This window comes from Schistocerca cancellata, chromosome 6 (assembly GCF_023864275.1).
Source record: "Schistocerca cancellata isolate TAMUIC-IGC-003103 chromosome 6, iqSchCanc2.1, whole genome shotgun sequence".
Lineage (NCBI taxonomy): Eukaryota > Metazoa > Arthropoda > Insecta > Orthoptera > Acrididae > Schistocerca > Schistocerca cancellata.
The window spans coordinates 397,116,725-397,139,560 of record NC_064631.1 but is presented as its reverse complement, the minus strand read 5'-3'; the positions used below and the strand labels follow the sequence as shown (position 1 = coordinate 397,139,560).

Here is a 22,836-nt window from a genome sequence, read left to right as displayed (position 1 = left end):
TTAGTGCAACGGTGTTTCTTCTTCATTGCTCCGACGTTCACGTGTTCAACCGTCCGTCTACGCTTGTGTACTGAGCTGACCTTCCCTGTGCGACCAGTGCCTTCCGCGAACGACTTACTTTCTTTTTCATTTGTCTGTCTCCTGTTTTATCCTACTTGTACATCTGTTTTCATATCTTCATGTTTCTTGTATGTTTTTTTCTGTGGCCGAAGAGCGGCGTGGATAGGCTGCTGCTGGCCTACCTTTTGTAAAGGTATAAAACAACAATAAAGGAAAAAAACGCAAATAAAGTAGTATCGTAATTCCTTACTATACCTTTATTATACCTCACCATGGATGTACCACTACGGTTATCACAATTTTAAGTTTCATCCCAGCAATTTGATTTGAGTTCTGTAAACACTTTAACGCACGGAGCCCGCCGAAACTGTACACGACATATCAGACGTCCCGGTACTAGTTATCTTTTGCATCGATAATGCGAGAACTAGGGGCTGAACTAAGCGAAAGTTGCATACAAAATAAAAGGAATAATAAACTGCTGGAGCGTGTAAGCTTGATGAGGAACATTAATTTTCACATGCAGATGAAAATGCAAAGCACACATTTTTAAATTTCTTTAGTCAGTGATGAGAATAAATGAAAACTGCGAATCAGTCATAGCGATTCCAATACTAAAGAATTTATAGTAACAGCAGCCATAAAACAGTAGTAATTTCAGAATTGGCTCCAAATATTAGCTTAACCGGCTTAGGTACTTCTGGCCCGTTAATCGAAAAGATCTGTCTACAAGGATAGTGGATTCCGCAAGGGGTGAGTGACAGTGGTCCAGATGTACTTTCCGCCACACACCAAAAGGTGACACTTGCAGTATAGATGTATATGTGAAACGGTAATCCTGTGCTGTTTCGCCACGAAATAGGTCACTGGAGAAAGAAAGTAGGGGGTAGAACTGCGGCGCCTATATCAATTTGTACCTTTGATCAAAGCATTTGCTAGGATTCTTATGAGCCAAGTGCTAAAAATTAGGGGTAAAAGAGGAATAATTTAATCTCTTGTAAATGCGTCAAAAAATCTATCTTTCTTCAGTCTGTCACTGAACTGATCGGTCCGTCTGTATGAAAGAGCAAGATGTGAGTTAAGCTGGTGAATACCATAACGTTATTTTTCTCCTGGGGAGGGCCGAGGGTGGAGGGTGGTTCCTGTCCTCCCATTCCCCTCACTGTATACGACACAGTAATACGAATAGCAATAGGTTTGGTGCGACACACATAGTCTGTAGTAATACAGAAGCTGTGCAGCATCAGACGATGTGTGGTATTGCAAATAACTAATCTAGAGAGTTTATTGTGATAATATTTTTGTTTAATGTAAACTACAACGCTTTTGATTTGTTTTTGCTCGTTACTAGTACGTCGCGCATCTTTGCCGAGCGCTGACGGCTACACTTCGCGCGGCACTGGTTTTACGAGTATTACGTCGCCAGGCACAATACCGATATGGTTGACAGGCATCCTCCGCAATAACACGCGCGAAGCGATTCTACAATTGCTGCGACGGTTATGATCTAGTAACGAAATGAATAAATGAATGTTCGGTATCATATGTTTTAAAATGTTTCCTTTTCTTCTTGGCCTCTGTAGAATCGCGTTCATTTTTATGGAACGAGTTACATTTTATTAGTCTACCACTGTGTGTCAACGGTAGAAGTAAACGATGTGAAAGTTTGTGCGACAACTGGTATTCATTCAGTGTTACATACTACCGCATACAATCAAGAAGAAGATTACCTCAGTTGTGCCTCTTATGGACTTTTAATCAAATGATTAGATGCATATCAAAAATTATTTAATTTTGAAAACTATGAGGAGCCAAAAGTATAGGTTTGTTTTTGTAATACTTTGATGAGGTGTGTTTATAAAAGAACATCTTGGTACTTCGAGAGTCGGGTAGAGCTACAAACGGTATGTGGATGAAAAATACACAGTCCAAGTATCTGAAAAATAATCATATGAAATATTAATGTCGAAAAATATTAATCTGAAGCGGAACTGCTAACGCAGTACCCATCCTTTTTAAGCAACATCGCTGATTGTCTGGGCGATAGAGAAATTCAGTAACTGAATTTTACGACAATTTCTCAAAGTGACTACAGGAAAGAATTTACCTTTCTTTACCATATTCTTCCCCAAATGAACCGAACCTGGAGATATTAAGGAAATTAACAATATCAGTCAAGTTTTATCAGTCATAAAATGAAGTTGTAGGAACAGCACACCATCGATATATACTAAACATATTCTTTATCAACGTTTCAAATTTAAAATCAGTTCGTTACAACACATGTTATTGACTACATAGTTTGAAACCCTCAAAATGAAGAGAAAAATAGTGCAATAACATAACTCCGAAACTGTACTTGCAGACAGAATCGTTGTCAATTTGCGGTCAATGAAACGCCTGTTACTGGTTGTTTATTAACAATCTGTCAAACAAGTCAACATGTATACCTCCTCGGTTTACACTCTACCCATCACAGAAATCGATTAAAGTGAAATAAAATTAAGAGAATGAATGTTGCAATTCTAAGAAACATGGTAAGAAAGAAAACGATGCAAACCTCCTGCAAGACTACGGCGGCAGAAACAGGTTCAAATGGTTCAAATGGCTCTGAGCACAATAGAACTTAACATCTGAGGTCATCAGTCCCCTAGAATTTAGACATCTGACGTCATCAGTCCCCTAGAACTTAGAACTACTTAAACCTAACTAACCTAGGGACATTACACACACCCATGCCCGAGGCAGGATTCGAACCTGCGACCGTAGCGGTCGTGCGGTTCCACACTGAAGCGCCTAGGGCCGCTCGTTCACAGCGGTCGGCCATAAACAAGTGTGTATGGAACTACTAGCAACAACAAAAGTAGAAGCCAAGCTCCGGAGACGCAAGTTTTTCTTTAAGTTATAGGGGCGACTAGAAAGACAGAAAAAGTAACGGTTTTTAGGGAAGATACTCGTATCTAAAGGCCAAATAACATATTCCTGCAATATCGGTGAAACTACAGATATCATGCGGAACGGTTGTGTGACGAACAGTTATCAAAATCGGTGCACGAGTGTCTTCGTAATTGGATGGAACACGGTGCTGCTGGAAATATAGACAATATTGAGGCGAATCTGAAGTTCGCAGAAATACTAGTTAACGCAGTAGTAGTTACTGCTGAAACATTAATGCAACTGATTTTCATCGGAGACTTCAAATGTACATTTGAGCACAGTGGACACTTAGTATGGAAAAGCATTCCTGTTCTCGTAAGAACCATACTGCAGTGTGGCCGACAACCTTAGCACTCAGCCCCTTCCCATGCCCTTCCTTGATCTTTAAACATAGTTATCAATGTAACACGTAAATTTACACAGACTAGACATTACAACGATTTTTTATCGTACAAACTGCCTGACAAAGTGAAGCAATCCAGAAGACAGTGTCTGATGTTAATGTAACTTCGTACAACACACCCACCATCGGTGGATATGGTGATGATTAGAGTTGCAATTCTCTGTGGCAGATGGAATGGCTACCAGACTGTGTTATTGTTGCCCATGTTTGGTGTTGTTACCAGATCTGATAGGGGATATAAAGGGCATCATCAATGTTAGGCAAGGAGTGATCACTGTGAAGGACGCGGAGATGCCCCGTAATCGTATGAGATAAGGTTATCAGCACCGTACAGACTTTGAGAGGGGCGCCATTGTGGGTCTCCATTTTGACGGCTGGTCGAATCGTGGAATATGCAAATCTGCGTGCCATTGGACTGTGACAGTGTCCCAATGTTGGACAACAGGGGAACGTGAGGGAAAGGTTCCGGTTGACCACCTTTGACCAATACGATGGAGGATCGCCATACTGCGTACCAAGCACATAGTAATCCCTTTGAATCTGCTCTGCCATCCGAGAACAAGTAATGGAGTCACTGCAACTTTCTGCGTCATCCTGCACCATTGATTGAAGACTAGCAGCAGCCACCAGCTCCAACCTCAGCCCCGTCCCCGGGCCTGTCTCTAGGATATCAAGGACCAGTACAACAGTTTTGGGGCAGCTTGTCTCAGGAGAGGATAAAAACGAATCAGTGCATGCATCCTGTCCAAAGAAGGTGAAACGTCACACTTTTTAGCTGAGCCACCTGCGACGTTCTTTTTAAATTTTATTCGATGTTGTAGTCACTGAAATAATATCACCCTACACCCGTGAAGTTTCATCTTGTTTCCTCCTCCTCTTCTGCGTGCTCCACGATTTTTTTCATCCACTCTATTTCAGCTTCAGGTCAAATATATGGCATCATTATCGCCTTGCACTTATTAGCAAGTAATTGTACTTTGATGAGTTACTGTGTAACACTTTCAAATCATCTGCTGATGACTCATAAGCTAGTCGAAATTGGTAACAATGCCATTTATGTGATCTGAGGCTGAAATGCATGATAAATTCTCTTATGTATAAATCTTCAATGATCGGTCCGACGGATCCTGACGGAAAATTTTTCTCAGTGCCTATCGAAAACAAACTTTTAAAAGCTGTGGAAATTATTATAGAAAATATGAAAGAGTATCCCTGCATATTATTTACATTCAGAGTGCTTCCATTGACCCGAAAGCGAGTCTAGTACTCTCACTAGTTGAAAGATACGATGTGCCTTCTTTTCTCTAAAGACAACGTGTTGAATACCCACATTTACACTTAGTCATAACGTTAGCATTTTTATGTATACTGCGTCCCTCAGAAGAGACGAAACCTAGCCGTACAGAGAGGGCGCCACGAATATGTTCAGCCTCTTGAGAGACGCAACATAGTTCTGGTCAGATGTCAAAGAAGGCGCACACAAAAGAAGAATTTCCCAAGTAAACATTCAACCGCTCTAAATGCATGTAAGCAGAGGCCTGGCTCCACTCAACAGTTGTTTGGGCAGTATCAGAACTAACTACTTGCCGCCAAGAAGACTCCAGCTGGATGCTCTATTAGTCATCGTTCGCTGGATTCAGGACTAGATCAGTGTTCATATATATCATTGCATGTGAACAGTTAACTATAGTCCCACCCATTTCCTTCACACGTAAGTTACTTAATGTATAATTGCATTAAACAAATTATAGTAAACAGTTGATAAGCTGTGCTTCCATTATTATTGCTGTAATCTATCTAAACATTTTAGCCGTGCGATAATGCTGTGTAGTAGCTGCATACAAGCAAGCCACCTCATAACAGCTTCTACTTTCGGTGGTAGGGGGTTCTTTTCCTGCCACAATTTTATATGTGACACCAAGTATAATTGGTAAATACGGCACTGTGTAAGTTAGTAATATACAGTGTGTATCAAAAAGGCTCATCCGATTTAAAAATCATAACTATTATATTATTTGAGATATGTGGGTGGATAACGTACTGTTTGAAAGAGCAAACTCTCGAGTTTTACATAGTTCCTGTTATGAAGTATCAGTGTGCGTGCCAACTTAAGTTCTAGTAAAAATGGTGTCGGGACAGCAGAAACCGTTTTGTGTTCTACGTTTTGCGCAATGCGGGCCAGTAATAACTGTTCAGCATGACTTTCGGATTAGGTATGATGTGGATCCTCCCACAGCATAGAACATTATACGATGGTATTAACAATTCCGAGAAACGCATTGTTTGTGTAAAGGCAAATCGCCGGACCGTCCTCGTGTATCTGACACAGACGTCGAACGCATCAGTCATAGTTTCACAAGGAGTCCGCAGAAATCCGTTCGCTATGCAGCTTGACAGCTCAACTAGCCCCCGATGTCCGTCTGCCATGTGTTGCGTCGACGTTTATACACTCCTGGAAATGGAAAAAAGAACACATTGACACCGGTGTGTCAGACCCACCATACTTGCTCCGGACACTGCGAGAGGGCTGTACAAGCAATGATCACACGCACGGCACAGCGGACACACCAGGAACCGCGGTGTTGGCCGTCGAATGGCGCTAGCTGCGCAGCATTTGTGCACCGCCGCCGTCAGTGTCAGCCAGTTTGCCGTGGCATACGGAGCTCCATCGCAGTCTTTAACACTGGTAGCATGCCGCGACAGCGTGGACGTGAACCGTATGTGCAGTTGACGGACTTTGAGCGAGGGCGTATAGTGGGCATGCGGGAGGCCGGGTGGACGTACCGCCGAATTGCTCAACACGTGGGGCGTGAGGTCTCCACAGTACATCGATGTTGTCGCCAGTGGTCGGCGGAAGGTGCACGTGCCCGTCGACCTGGGACCGGACCGCAGCGACGCACGGATGCACGCCAAGACCGTAGGATCCTACGCAGTGCCGTAGGGGACCGCACCGCCACTTCCCAGCAAATTAGGGACACTGTTGCTCCTGGGGTATCGGCGAGGACCATTCGCAACCGTCTCTATGAAGCTGGGCTACGGTCCCGCACACCGTTAGGCCGTCTTCCGCTCACGCCCCAACATCGTGCAGCCCGCCTCCAGTGGTGTCGCGACTGGCGTGAATGGAGGGACGAATGGAGACGTGTCGTCTTCAGCGATGAGAGTCGCTTCTGCCTTGGTGCCAATGATGGTCGTATGCGTGTTTGGCGCCGTGCAGGTGAGCGCCACAATCAGGACTGCATACGACCGAGGCACACAGGGCCAATACCCGGCATCATGGTATGGGGAGCCGTACACCACTGGTGATCGTCGAGGGGACACTGAATAGTGCACGGTACATCCAAACCGTCATCGAACCCATCGTTCTACCATTCCTAGACCGGCAAGGGAACTTGCTGTTCCAACAGGACAATGCACGTCCGCATGTATCCCGTGCCACCCAACGTGCTCTGGAAGGTGTAAGTCAACTACCCTGGCCAGCAAGATCTCCGGATCTGTCCCCCATTGAGCATGTTTGGGACTGGATGAAGCGTCGTCTCACGCGGTCTGCACGTACAGCACGAACGCTGGTCCAACTGAGGCGCCAGGTGGAAATGGCATGGCATGCCGTTCCCCAGGACTACATCCAGCATCTCTACGATCGTCTCCATGGGAGAATAGCAGCCTGCATTGCTGCGAAAGGTGGATATACACTGTACTAGTGCCGACATTGTGCATGCTCTGTTGCCTGTGTCTATGTGCCTGTGGTTCTGTCAGTGTGATCATGTGATGTATCTGACCCCAGGAATGTGTCAATAAAGTTTCCCCTTCCTGGGACAATGAATTCACGGTGTTCTTATTTCAATTTCCAGGAGTGTATATGAAACCATACAAACCCAGCTACTGAAAGCTCTTCGTGAAGGTAACAAACAACAACGTGTGGAGTCCTGTAATTTAGTTATTGCCAACATGGAGGATGACAGTTTTCTTCCACGCTCTGTGTTTAGTGACGAGGCAACACACCGTTTAAATGGAAAGTTGAACCATCATAACATGACAATATGGGATATGGAACAACCAGATGAAGTTGTACAACATGAGATGGACTCTCCAAAATGTAATGTGTTTTGTGCAGTTTCACAGGAAAAGGTGTACGGTCCATTTTTCTTTGCCGAGAGCACTGTTACAGGAAGACATATCTCGATATGCTTCAGAACTTTCTTTTCCCACAGTTGGAGATTAATTCGAACGACTTCATTTACCAGAAGGGGGCACCGCCTCAGTGGCATCTGGAAGTGCGGGAATTTTTAAATCAAAGGGTTACTGAACGATGGATTGGTCGCACCGGACCAAATGATTTAGCCTTATTTTACTGTCTTCCAAGGTCACCGGACCTGACTGTATGTGATTATTTGTTGTGGAAGTTTATAAAAGACTGTTTATGTGCCTCCGTTACCAACGACAATGATTAAACTGAAACGTCGCATAACAGCAGCTGTACAACCTGTAACTCAAGACATGCTCGCTGCAGTGTGGGAACAATATGAATACCGCACTGACATATGCCGTGCAACTCAAGGGGAGGGGGGGATATTGAACATCTATAAAAAGATATTTTGAGTTTCCCATTCACCAAAAAACAAAATTCATTGTATATGTTTATTGCCGGCCGGAGTGGCCGTGCGGTTCTAGGCACTACAGTCTGGAGCCGCGTGACCGCTACGGTGCAGGTTCGAGTCCTGCCTTGGGCATGGGTGTGTGCGATGTCCTTAGGTTAGTTAGTTTTAAGTAGTTCTAAGTTCTAGGGGACTGATGACAACAGCAGTTAAGTCCCATAGTGCTTAGAGCCATTTGAACCAAGCCATATGTTTATTAATTTCTGAAATACAGACGTGGCAAATCTTATGATTCTTTTTGATACGCCCTGTTTTATTTCCAGGTGGTAAATATTTGAAGAAAATAATTTTTAAGAACCTTGAACAACTTATGATGAAATAAATCTGTATTGATTATCAGTATCAATTAGACATCGTGGGGATTCATACAAATGGTTGACATTCTTAGTGCAGAGTCAAACAGAAAAATAAAAAATTAAAAAAACCGAAGTCACTGACGCTACTGTAAATGGTAAAAAGCACGAACACGGTCAACACCAAAATGCTTTAGTATGATTAAATAATGTTTGAACGGTTCTCGGGTGTCCAGCCAGATACTATCGTCGAATGCCCACGATATTTCGGCGAATAGGTGGTACCGTCCACTCTCCGACATTACTATTTATCCCTCGAGGGTCCTGGTGTGATTCCGTGCGCCGACGGAGCGCGTCGTGTCCGTTGGTCGGGGAAGCGGAGCTGAGGTAGGTGGCGACTGTGGACAGGGACGCAGTATCTCTTCGGCGGCCGTGCAGAATGATCTTGTGTTCGACTGAACCGTTGCTCCTTGATAGAGCTTAATATTGATTCTCAGGCCTTACTGAGTTTTAACCAGTGTCCCTGCTTGACGAAGTTGTCTGTTACGCGAATTTCTAAAGCATATACGCCGGAAAAGCCTCAGACCACATATAATTAGATAATCTTACGTAATCTCTAGGAGGTCCTCAAAGTTTACTTCCTTCTAAGGGTTGTCATAGTGGTTTTAGAGACGTCTTTTTGGAAGGGACGATCATTGTGCATTAACTACGAATTAGTAGCGTGATGTTACTCACCTGTTCCTCAAACGTCTTGCCCTGCGACAGCTCACGGGGATAGCCGTCGATCAGGAATCCCTTTGAGGTGCCCACCTTCTGAAGCATCGCCTCTTTCAGAAGGTCTAGCACCACTTCCTGCAAAGAAAATACCGTCACGTAACGTAGCACCATTGCATCATTGTTATGATATAACAAGGGGAGGGAGAAGCAGTAATATATATGGAGCAGCAGGTCTGCTAGACCTACAGTATACATTATAGACCTGAAGAATAGTATTTGCAACAGTGATAGAAGCTGTGGAACGATTAATAACGTAACGCGTTCATGCGTCCAGAAGACATTTATGAAAATAATAAGAAGAACAGTAAAAACTGTTTTAATTGGCCTTGTGTGACCTGACGAGACATTTTGTCACAGTTTGTCCACATAAAAGATTTAGATATTTTGGTGACGCACAAAGTTGATAGCGGAGACCAGACGGCTTTCATATGCCCGCCGAAGGCTCTAAAATGTGTTGGTCTCTGACGTGCCAAACCTTTGTTCTAAACTTAACACATTAAACAGTGTAAGTGCAGGAACTCTGAGCATGTGGTTATTGTTTATAGTCAAACACTGGAACACACGTGTTCCACTCTCCAGTACCACTACTACTTTATTCAGAGAGAAGGAGTCACTTATTTCGGCAAGAGATCCTGATGGTAAGTCACAGGTTCATACTTACGACAAGGAGGAAAAAAATACATTTATTACCCATTATTAAAACTGTTAGTGCCTCAGAAGGGCGTTTTACGCAACAACAACAACAAAAATTGTTACTTGCCCAATAACGTACAATCTTTGACAGGCCGTTCAATACGTACCAACAAAAAATTTTTAAATCTAACCTAAAATCATTTCTACTAGATGACTCCTGTTCAGTGGACCGATTTTTATTTAAAAACTGATAACCTGTAAAAGAACCTATCTATTAAGCGTAGTAGATGAGTAGGACAAAGGAATATTATGTTCATTAATGTTAACACTATTCACGTATACAAGATGATTCATCTGCCCCTGCAGTGGATTTTATACAGTCCACGACACCTTCAATACCATACACAAGATTTTCATATTCTCTCGCACACTGCACTCAAACAAGTAGTTCTACATAAAAAAAGAGCAGGATCTTTATGTAGGAAATCTAACGTACCTAAATTTTGTACTAGAATAAATTTTTGCTGGGAGCGTTTGAAGGTCACTTTTGTACGTTATTCTTGAATAACTCGAAAACTAGGGCCTCTACTGGAAACGTATACCGATACAAAATTTTACTACATCAAATTTCCTTCAAAGATGTCCTGCTAATTTTTTCGGTAGGACTAATAATTTGCGCATATGAGACAGAGAATATGTAAATCTTGCTCATGGTATTTGAAGGCATTGTGGGTTTCATAAAATCCATAAGTAAGGGCAGCTGAATAACCCTCTGTATGTCTTGTAAACTGACTAGTTCCGTATCATTTCAATAAAAGAATCGTTCAAATAATCTGCAGAACATCTGTCTATAAATAACAAGTGACTAACGGAGACACATTTCAACAATGTCGAACACACACCTTAGATCCATGTTTGCTTCTTTGCGATGACACACTTGACGTACTTGCTGAAATTCATTTCTTCAGCCCGGTCTTTGAGTACGCATCGTACACGAAGACTATCAGAGATGTATTGGCATTATTATACGAGCCGTACTGAGCTGCTGATTGCCATGCAGAGAACCCTGGTTCGATTCCCGGTACTGCCAGGGATTTTTCCTTGGTTGGAGGACTGGATGCACTCATCCTCATGGGCCAACTAAGGAGCTACTACACTGGTGTCCAAAATTAAAGCAGCAAACCACTATTTCCCCGTTTTGTGTCTAATATACCGTGTAATCACCCAGACTGTCAACAGATGTCCGTACGATCTTGTTCTGCACGGAAGGTGGCATTCCAGTCAACGGACAGCCACGACAGGGATGACGTCAGGGTACGTAGTGTTTGCCGGGTAGTCCCTTCTAACATTCTGCGGGGTGTCTGTCTGTTCTATATTCGTGTCTCCCTACCACTTTCGCGCGACGACGCTCTGAGCGTGTTTTTAGGGAATTGACTAGTTTGAACCAGGGACCTGTTGCTGGTAAGGAGACGCCAGACCACACATGACATGTAGAGTTCAGAAGAGTTCAGTGAGACTAGCGATGATATAATCAAATACTTAATGATTTCAGCGTCAGCTCCACTGCACTCCCTGTAAAAGAATCTTAATACTAACTAAATTTAGTGGAAGGGGTTCAAGGCTTTCCTATTTTTAGTTAGCTGGTAAAATAACGTCGAAAAATCAGTTAAGTTTACCATTGGAAATTTTATTCTACTCACAAAACATTGTTTATAAATTGCACTATTGATAAAAGGAAATGTTTTAATACAGGATGGTAAAAACCGACTGCGTTCAACAAAAATGTGAACGAATATTCCCTGAGTGGGTTTCCAAGTTCTACAATGGATCGAAGGATGACCTATGCCATATCACATCTATAATCTAGGTTTAAATTAAGTTTCACAAAAGAGAAAACTGTCAAAATGGTCTACAGTGACCCTCAATTATCTTTAATTACTTATCTAACTTGTCGTAAATTACAGTGGCTGATATGGCTTCTCAATAACTATATAACAGAAAAATCATCACGTTTCAGATTTTTACTTCAAGTGGCAAATGTGAACACCATGAGCTTTAATTGACGATCGACGCTAGTATTACGCAAAAAAGGGGGTGTAACAGATGAGACTTCTGCAGTTCTGAGTGAAGCTTTATGCGCTGTTATGCGGCATCACGTGCGTTCATTACCTTGTCGGTGTTCGTCAGGGGGTAGCGGGCAGCACAGCTCCGCTCACCTCGCTGTCTCGGAAGCAACTCTCTCCTAACTTCTCCATACTACAATTTACCGAAGTTGGTTTAAAAAAACTATCTGGCTGTGTTTTCATCTGACCAATCAGGGTCTCAATGTTAACCTTAAGCTCCGCCTACAAAAATTCTGTCCATCCAATGAGAAACGTTATACTTTTCGTGGTCGGGCAATGTTTTTAAAGTTTGCAACGTAACAGAGACGCGAAAAAGTCTCACGCTAAAACTTGCGGCTGGGGGTGGCCCTTTTTGTGTTATTGTAAGATCTATACTGTTTTTCTGGAGGGCTCTAGCTTTTAACATGGGCTGGGAGGTGGTCCTGACGTAACACAGACGCGAAAAAGTCTCACGCTAAAACTTGCGGCTGGGGTGGTCCTAGCGGTTAGCTGGCGACGTGGGTGTCCGTCCCTTATCGTAGGGCCTTCTCGCTTAACACGGTTCTGCTCTCGGCTTCTGTTCTCGTTTCTCCCCTCGGAACTGCGTCTGTCTCACGGTGGGAAGGTATGACATGCATTTAGGCACTCTTGTGTTAGTCTGTGGTATTCCATTTGCTCACTCGTTACTCGTATTACTTTGGTTAATTTAATGTCACGATTTATTCGGAGCTATGTGACATACTGCTGGATTTGCTTATCATGTCAGGGCTTTCATGGAAGGTGTTGGATTTGCCTGACACCTTACACTCTCATCCACAATTGTTCTGTACACAACCACAGACGGCGCAGTATGGCACAGAGAGGACGCCTACCAGACACCCTGCTGTGGAGGGCCATAGGAATAATGGAAGTCGCAAACTGATGTGGCCTGATGGCGTAATGTGAATCGTTCTGTTGTTTCTCGGATGTGGCGACAGTTTAAACAGACCGAAATGTATCCCAAAGACCAGGGTAGAGCCGACCATTATGACATCAGAAAGAGAGGACCGTTATTTGGCTTTAAGGGCTTGACGGTACAGTCTTAGTACTGTGCGGCAACTGGCATCTGACGTGGCAGCATTCATTGGACTTGGTGTATCGAGGCAATCTGAGTACAGAGGACTTCGGCAGAGTGGTCTTTATTGTCGGAGACATGCTGTTTGTGTGCCTCCGACGCGTCTTCACAAAACGGAACGTCCGGAGTGCAGTCGTATGCATGCCACCTGGACGCTCCAACAGTGTGTGGGGCGGCGAGTAACTTGTGAAATTAAAATTTTGCTGTATAAATGCTTGCAATTCAAAATGTTTGAATCAGTTTCAGGCTTTTAAAATGTTGTTAATGCTGTCTTTCGCCGTTCTCAACACTGACTCTCTATTTACGTTTTAGCACCCAGAAAGTGATTTAATAAAACGTGGAGCCTGTAAAGAGAGTTCCTAGTGCCCACTTCATCTGAGAATACCATTATAGCTGCAGCTTATAGCTCTGAGGAATTAGGAGATTGTTTGGGATTTCTAATCAAAACGATTTTCCAAAATAGTTGAGTATATTCTGAAATTCACTGATAACAAACACAAGTATCCCTACAACCTAACTAACAGAGCAGTTCAGAGTCTAATGCGCTCATGCAACTATAAATGTCCGAATTAAATGTTAAAAGAATGCTCGCCAAGATTTGATGAGAATATTTCATCAAACGCCACGCTATAATAATTGGTAGAATGTCTGTCCCGCGACGGCACGTGAAAATACGACAATACGCAAACTGAAGCTAGATAATGCAAATCATCTCAGAATTAATCCTTTACTTGAAATGCTTTCACGGTTCCGCGTATCTCTAGTAACTTAATACGGCACCCGAGGCTGTTTGTAGCAGTGCTTCCGAGCGAAGCGACTCCCGACACAGCTGACGTGCTATTCAGCGTCTGGAGAGAACTGGGGCCTTCCTTCCTCGCGCAGCGCTCTTATATATATAGCCGCGGTGCGGACGGCTAAGAGAACGCCTGATCAGATCGGCTCTCCCGACTAGCCACTGGGCTAGTAACGCACCACTTCAAGTTACATAATAATTTATAGCTTCTTTTGCTGATGGCCGATGAAGCTCTTAATTTAAACGTGCATTCAGTACGCAGGTAAGTATTGATAATAAAATTTTGACGTGGCTAAGTTAACTATTTTGGGCGAGAGAATTAATTAAATTACGTTGCACGCAGCAGATGAGCTCTGAACTGGCCCTTTTGAGATCCGCTATCGCTATAATTTTATAGGTATTCAAAAGAAACTTTTCACATCTTCATAGTCATAGCGGACCTCCAACCTATTTAAATCTAAACATCCTAGCCTTATTTATTAGCCTACTTAATCTATCTTGCTTCCTTCAGTTTTGAGACGAAAACCAGAAAATCATGAATTTCCACTAAAGTCTTAATCTGTGAAATCCAAAGTACTGTTTTTATTAAATCATTATGAAAGATAAATCTAAATATAAATTTTGAAGTCTCTAGCTCTTTTCTGTTGCGCCAATGATTTTTTCAGAAAAACGTCCAAATTTCAAAAATGGCTGAAGTTATCGAACTGATATTTAACACACATTAATTTAGTATTATTCCTGACATGCTAGAAAAGTTTAAAGTCATTTGCTTGATTTTTAAGATATTGCGCAACATTTATGACGTCAGAGCTAGTTACAGCAGACTGGCTGGCACACAATGGAACTGATGTGAATTTACTACAGCGTGAGTAGGCTGCTTCCCTACATCACCCTCTACTTAAATTTTTTGTTTATGAATGTTAATGAATGAAAAAAAATTTAATTACCAAAAGAGACGCAAGAGTACAGTTTAACTCCCTATAAAAAAATCAAAATTGAAATATAAACATGTATAAACATTAAAGAAAACTGATTACCTACATTAATTATTTAAATTGTGGGCATGTTCAATGCCTTTTAAACAATGTCATTACTCAAAATTTTAAGCAAAGTCAATGAAATATTTTGACATACATATTGCCTTAGACAAACAAACACATACGAATTGAAAAATTATGAAAATCTTAGATCCATTAAATACATTAAATACATTTTTACATACACAAATTCAAAGAAAATAACATGATACATAAACAGATGATTATCTCTTAGCAGTCTTTTCTAAACCTGAAAGAAAAGTTCACAAATAATTTTTACACACGTGGTTGTAGCCGCTTTGGCTGGCGTCCTACACTTCCATTCACAAGGGTAGAGTAGGGGAAGTTGCTATGGTGTGCGTCCTTCACGTTCTCTCTAAATTACATGGGGAAAAGGGGAGGGGTCACTGTGAGTTGTGTCCAAGTCACTCCACACTTTCACGCAGCTACCAGGCTGCCATTATCTGGTTTGTCCTGTAGAACAAACAAAAAGAGTGCCTCAGACTCTGTTCACTTAATATCTAAGGGTGGGTCACAATGAAATGGGTATATATACATTTTATCCTTCAATATTTTGCTGGAACAAAGTTAACAGAACTTTTTCAACATTACTCTCACGGTTACTTAAATGTCATAAAATCGGTAAACAAATGGCTCAAAACGCCGTTAGTCACGTACTAGAGAAAATCTATGCTCAAGGCATACAATCATGAATCCTATTTAACATCAATTTATTATTTCTGGGCCGGAACACTGAACCAATGCTCGGTACATTCCTGACAAATCTGCATATTACGCACTTAACTGACTCATCTTTGATTACCTTATTTTTAGAGATAGTATGAGTATATTTGATTAGTGGTTGTTTTCTCAGCTTCTTTGTACATGTGAGTAACTTTTGGTAATAGTACAGTTCTGAGTGTTCAAAACACACTACGTTTAGTTGACTACAAAATCCACTTATTGGTCCTCTGCTGTTGTGTTAGTTCCACATCTGCAATTAGGTAATTACTTACTTTGAAGTGTATTTATGCTGAGCTAAAATTAATGTTTTCCGTCGTCAGTATGTTACTCAATTATATTGCTAGTGTATGTACTTATTTAACACTCACTCTATTAATATTTAAAGCATAGGATGCACATTTATTTCATATTCATAGTGTATTGCAGCTGATTAGTTTGCTCACGTGGCAATCCATTTCCACTCGATCGGACGCTGAAACCTCAGGTAGTCTCTCTCAGACCTACCACTAAAGTGCATTAAGTAATTGTGGACGAGCGTAATGCTAAATTCCTTAAACCTATAGGACACCATGAGCTGCTCTGTCTCATCTAACATAAGGGTACCTATGGTCGCATTCACGCCTCCAACTCATAATCTCAATACGTGTAGGTGTATCCTGTCACACACTACACTAAAATAATGGCCAGCTCCAATCTTATAAATACTTCAGGGACGTGTCCTTCACGTCTCAACCACAAACACTGCTCAATTCTATTACACTGCCTTTCCTTGCTACACCAGGTGAGTTTAATCTTACAACTTATCTGCATATTTTTCCTAACACTAAGCAACCTCTTTTACTATTTCTTAGTTAGCTCTAATGCATACACTACGTTTCACTACCACTTCAGATCCTGCTTGTATATGAATTCATATATCTTTTTAAATTACTGTTGGTGGACCATTTCCAATAAAACAACACTTTGTACTTACCATAGTACCAGATTTCTATACATACTTGTTACTCAAATACATTGTATCTTAATTACATCATACTTCTCTATTGTTTGTCACTATTAGGTTTGTCACATTAGGTATTTTTCTTCACTAATCGGTGGATAGAATGGTTACAGAACTCATGGCTTGATAGACATGACAGAAAATTTTCATGTCTGGAAAGAAGAGGTCGAAATTTTTGTGGATAGGAAAGATGAAGAATGAGTGAGACCTGAAAGGGAAAGAAGATCTCACACAGCTGGGACTGCACAGCTGCCACACTGTGTAGAGGTTACAGAACAACCTCCTCCCTACAGCATTCATTAGTTTAATGCTGTATTGATAACCATACCGGAAAATTTAATGTATGAAAGAAGAGGTGGAAATTGTTGAGGACAGGAAAGAGGAAGAATGAGTGAGACCTGAAAGGGAAAGAAGATCTCACACAGCTGGGACTGCACAGCTGCCACACTGTGTAGAGGTTACAGAACAACCTCCTCCCTACAGCATTCATTAGTTTAATGCTGTATTGATAACCATACCGGAAAATTTAATGTATGAAAGAAGAGGTGGAAATTGTTGAGGACAGGAAAGAGGAAGAATGAGTGAGACCTGAAAGGGAAAGAAGATCTCACACAGCTGGGACTGCACAGCTGCCACACTGTGTAGAGGTTACAGAACAACCTCCTCCCTACAGCATTCATTAGTTTAATGCTGTATTGATAACCATACCGGAAAATTTAATGTATGAAAGAAGAGGTGGAAATTGTTGAGGACAGGAAAGAGGAAGAATGAGTGAGACCTGAAAGGGAAAGAAGATCTCACACAGCTGGGACTGCACAGCTGCCACACTGTATAGAGGTTACAGAACAACCTCCTCCCTACAGCATTCATTGGTTTAATGCTGGCTTGATAGTCATGACGGAAAATTTTAGTATTTGGAAAGAAAAGGTCGAAATTTTTGTGGATAGGAAAGATGAAGAATGAGTGAGACCTGAAAGGGAAAGAAGATCTCACACAGCTGGGACTGTACAGCTGCCACACTGTGTAGAGGTTACAGAACAACCTCCTCCCTACAGCATTCATTGGCTGAATGCTGACTTGATAGTCATGACGGAAAATTTTAGTATTGCAAAGAAGGAGTCGAAACTTTGGTGGATAGAAAAGATGAAGATTGAGTGAGACCTGAAATGGAAAGAAGATCTCACACAGCTGGGACTGCACAGCTGCCACACTGTGTAGAGGTTACAGAACAACCTCCTCCCTACAGCATTCATTCATAACCTTTGACCATGCCAGGTCGATCTGAAAATACCTTATGATGCCTCTTTAGAACCTGTCTCAGTTCTTCCTTTAGATTGTCTGAAATCTTATCGATTTCCTGCAATTTAGCTTCTATTTTGTCCACAATAATTGCTTCTTCTTCTTTTTCTGTGTTCAGCTTACTGTTACTAAGATTAACACCTTCGTCCCAATACCTCCTATTTTTCAGAATTCGTATAGGCAGCTCCCAAGTTTCATCATCAGTTACTACATGTTTATCACTAAAAGGTACTATAATTACTCCGGTTATTGGTAAGACCATTTTTAACTGGCTTCTTTCAAAGTCCACAACACTCTGATATTTTGACAAGAAATCTATGCCAATTAAAACCTCAATACTGAGATTGTTTACAATTAAACATGGATGATCAACTAAATTACCATTAATGTTAAAGGGCAGCAAAGCTTCTTGCTTTACCGTTTTTGACACCTTGCCAGTAGCACCAATTATTCTTAGTCCTGATACCCTCATTACTGTAAGCTTGTCTTTACCAGGTAATGCATCAAAAAAAGACTGAGATATTGCACTCACCTCACTTCCACTGTCTAAGAGACAACGTACATTGATACCCAAGATATTCACTATTATTATAGGGCGGCTTATTCTAGGTAGTACAGGTGGTTTCTCAAATTCATCTAGTAGTTCCTTTTGGATTTGTCTCCAACTAAAGTGATTGACATCTGTCTTCATTACATTTAGGTCACAGTGTGTAGGGGTTTCCTGAATTACATTTTCAGCTGCCTTTTCCAGTCGGTCTATTAATTTTAAATCGAAACACCGCACGACTTCATTACATTTAGTTTGCTGAACATAACCCAAATTACTGCAGTCTGAGCGATTCTGCGTCTCCAGACCGGGCATAACACTAGTTACAGCTAAACCACTTTCACCATTATCGTCGGTTTCCTTCTCAAGTGACAACTGGTCACAGCTACTGGGTTCATCGACCCTCAACAGCCTACCCTCTACATTCTCACTTATCTCCTGTCCTAAATTTATTAGTACATTATTAACATCCTGCACAGGCACTTTAGATAAGAGCACATCATCTTCATCGTAAATATAAGCATGAATTTCTTCTGCTTCTTCACCTGTCAATTCAGTATTTTGTAGCTCCTCCCTATTGTTACACTGCTGCGCCTTCTCTTTCTCTTCCCACTTAGAAATCGTTTCTAACACGGTATCTATCAAATACTGTGAGTGATCTAATATTTCTGTTGTATCCTTAGATGCTACCGACTCTTCATCCACATGTTCAGTCTGAGTATTCTGATCTGTCTTACCAATTCCCTTAACTACTGGCTTAGGAAAAGTAACCGCCTGGTGAGCGCCAGTGTCCTCATAGACGGGAACTAGTTTTCCTGCCTCGGCCTACTGCCGTTTCCTTTAGTTTCATTATAGTTAGCTGGCATAGCATTACTTTCCGTACTGTTGTTTACATGCATATTTCTATTTGGAACAAAATTATTATCCCTTGGACGCCCTTGTTGGTTCTGATAATTATTTCCCCAATTCCTACCTCTCTTAGGATGGCGAACACCTACTGTTCTGATATTTACATTGCCATTTTCCTCGTTCCTAAAATTACTATTATTGTTATTGGCATTTCTGTTATTACGTGCTTGCTCCTCATTGGCAGCAACACGTTCTACACGTTCCAGATACTCAATGAAACGATCAAGATTGTCTCTAGGGGCAGATATAATTCCAGTTTGCCAATACCATGGCAGTTTGGCTTCAAGACCTAGTGTAATCATTTCAGGTTTCAGCTTTTCGTCCAAATGTGACAAACGTGAAATCCATGACCTAGCAAATTCTTTAATTGATTCCTTTCCTGCATTGAAGCGTTTTCCACTCCAAAATTCTCTTAACACTTCATTTTGCTTATTGCTAGACCAATACTCATTAATGAAAGCTGTTTTAAACTCCGCTAATGTTTTACACTTCAACATAACATCAGCTGACCAACGCATGGCGTCACCTGCTAAATGGCTTCTAATAAATGAGATTTTCTCTCGTTCAGACCAAGTTGGTGGAATCACATCTTCAAAATCGTTCCAGAAATCTAGCGGGTGGATATTTTTATCTGGATCGAATCGCAAGAACTGCCGACACCCGATAAAAGCGGCGTTTGCAGCTACAACTTGTTGTATATTACCATTACCAGAAGTTACTGAAGCTACTTTACTTTCAATGTTAGCAATGTTAGTACTGATATTTTCTACTTTCATTTCAACATTATCTACTCTTTGTACAATATGAGTAGTATCAGTTTTGATTGCATCTACGTCTGCTTGACATATGTTTACTTTAATATTAACATCTTTAAATCTATCTGAGCACAGTTCAGATTCCGCCTCAATCTTTTCTGTTAACTTGTGCTCCAGCTTCGCATCTTCCATTTGGAAGTCTTTGCGAACCTCAGCAACTTCGGATTTAACTGTTTTATACATTTCAGAAAACTGTTGAGCAACCTTTTTCTTAATATCTTCATGATTGTAATCAATTTTATAATTCAAACTGTCTAGATCCTCTTTCAACTTATTGCAACCAGCCTTGAAGGTATCGTCCATTACCTCCAATCGTTTATTAAAATTAGTTTGGCTGGCCATAATCTCATACTTTAATTCAGCATTACTGCTTTTGACCTGTTCACTTATTTCAGACTTTAATTCAGCATTACTGCTTTTGACCTCAGTTATTTCAGACTTTAATTCAGCATTATTGGATTCTAATTTATTGTCCATTGCCTCAAACCGCATATTAAAATTTGTTTGACTGGCAGCTATTGCTTGTAATATAACATTTAGATCAACAGCCCCAGCATCTTTGGGTTGCTCACTAGCTGGCTTTTTATCACACTCAGGTGACGAAAAACTAGCTCCAACACCAGAATCATCAAAACTAAATGAAACTTCTGATCTATTAGTCATATCTAACTTCTCCTTCTTAAATTCTACCATCTCTGATGACTGTTTCATTTTTAATTCATCTGAGAAACTATCATCCAATAAATTTACAATTTCTACCTTCTGCTTTACTACAGGGGTCTCTGTTATTGAATCATTGCCCCTTCGCACACTACTGTCAGGAGACAATACTTCATATTTCACTTTAACATTACTATTTTCATGCATATTTACACTTGAACCGTTATCTGAATTTACAGTTCCCTCAACAGACATAGGTTCTAATTTAAGTTTAAACTCAGTTTCTTTTGGCGGTTCCATCGCCGACAGTCTTTTAGTGCAGATTAGTAAAATTTTTAACAGCTTTTCACTTAACTTAGTTCCTTCTGTACGACGTATGGCGTTGCCGGCGCGGCGTACCAGGTTTACTGATGCGACGTGGCACGTTGAACTGCAGACGGCTCTCCGACGGCTGTTGTGTGTTTGCGTGGCTCGCAACTGCAGGCGCGGCCCGACTGCAGCGGCGGACGACTGCGGTACGGCGAAACTGGCTTCTCGCGATGCCGGCAGCACCGCTAGACTCAGTGCCAGCTCCGTCAATCCAGATGCGTTGTTAATCCAAACGCGTCATCCACATGCCCACGTAACACTTTCACTGTTCTATTACTCAGCTGCGTGTCGCATTCCACTCGCGAATCCGAATAGTTAAAAATCACTTTCACTTAGTTGGTATATTTCCCGGCCGATGCACCATATGTGGGGCGGCGAGTAACTTGTGAAATTAAAATTTTGCTGTATAAATGCTTGCAATTCAAAATGTTTGAATCAGTTTCAGGCTTTTAAAATGTTGTTAATGCTGTCTTTCGCCGTTCTCAACACTGGCTCTCTGTTTACCTTTTAGCACCCAGAAAGTGATTTAATAAAACGTGGAGCCTGTAAAGAGAGTTCCTAGTGCCCACTTCATCTGAGAATACCATTATAGCTGCAGCTTATAGCTCTGAGGAATTAGGAGATTGTTCGGGATTTCTAATCAAAACGATTTTCCAAAATAGTTGAGTATATTCTGAAATTCACTGATAACAAACACAAGTATCCCTACAACCTAACTAACAGAGCAGTTCAGAGTCTAATGCGCTCATGCAACTATAAATGTCCGAATTAAATGTTAAAAGAATGCTCGCCAAGATTTGATGAAAATATTTCATCAAACGCCACGCTATAATAATTGGTAGAATGTCTGTCCCGCGACGGCACGTGAAAATACGATAATACGCAAACTGAAGCTAGATAATGCAAATCATCTCAGAATTAATCCTTTACTTGAAATGTTTTCACGGTTCCGCGTATCTCTAGTAACTTAATACGGCACCCGAGGCTGTTTGTAGCAGTGCTTCCGAGCGAAGCGACTCCCGACACAGCTGACGTGCTATTCAGCGTCTGGAGAGAACTGGGGCCTTCCTTCCTCGCGCAGCGCTCTTATATATATAGCCGCGGTGCGGACGGCTAAGAGAACGCCTGATCAGATCGGCTCTCCCGACTAGCCGCTGGGCTAGTAACGCACCACTTCAAGTTACATAATAATTTATAGCTTCTTTTGCTGATGGCCGATGAAGCTCTTAATTTAAACGTGCATTCAGTACGCAGGTAAGTATTGATAATAAAATTTTGACGTGGCTAAGTTAACTATTTTGGGCGAGAGAATTAATTAAATTACGTTGCACGCAGCAGATGAGCTCTGAACTGGCCCTTTTGAGATCCGCTATCGCTATAATTTTATAGGTATTCAAAAGAAACTTTTCACATCTTCATAGTCATAGCGGACCTCCAACCTATTTAAATCTAAACATCCTAGCCTTATTTATTAGCCTACTTAATCTATCTTGCTTCCTTCAGTTTTGAGACGAAAACCAGAAAATCATGAATTTCCACTAAAGTCTTAATCTGTGAAATCCAAAGTACTGTTTTTATTAAATCATTATGAAAGATGAATCTAAATATAAATTTTGAAGTCTCTAGCTCTTTTCTGTTGCGCCAATGATTTTTTCAGAAAAACATCCAAATTTCAAAAATGGCTGAAGTTAT

General features: G+C 41.4%; 1 protein-coding gene across 2 annotated transcripts in view; it reads right to left on the bottom strand.

The window, feature by feature from the left end:
- The window catches only part of LOC126190816 (adenylate kinase isoenzyme 1), a 137,972-nt gene that overhangs the window by 19,927 nt on the left and 95,209 nt on the right, over positions 1–22,836 (bottom strand). For both annotated transcript variants that reach the window (XM_049931382.1, XM_049931383.1), the window contains one exon: positions 9,081–9,197. In XM_049931382.1, the coding sequence (XP_049787339.1) occupies positions 9,081–9,197 (117 nt within the window). The remainder of the gene's footprint in view (positions 1–9,080; positions 9,198–22,836) is intronic.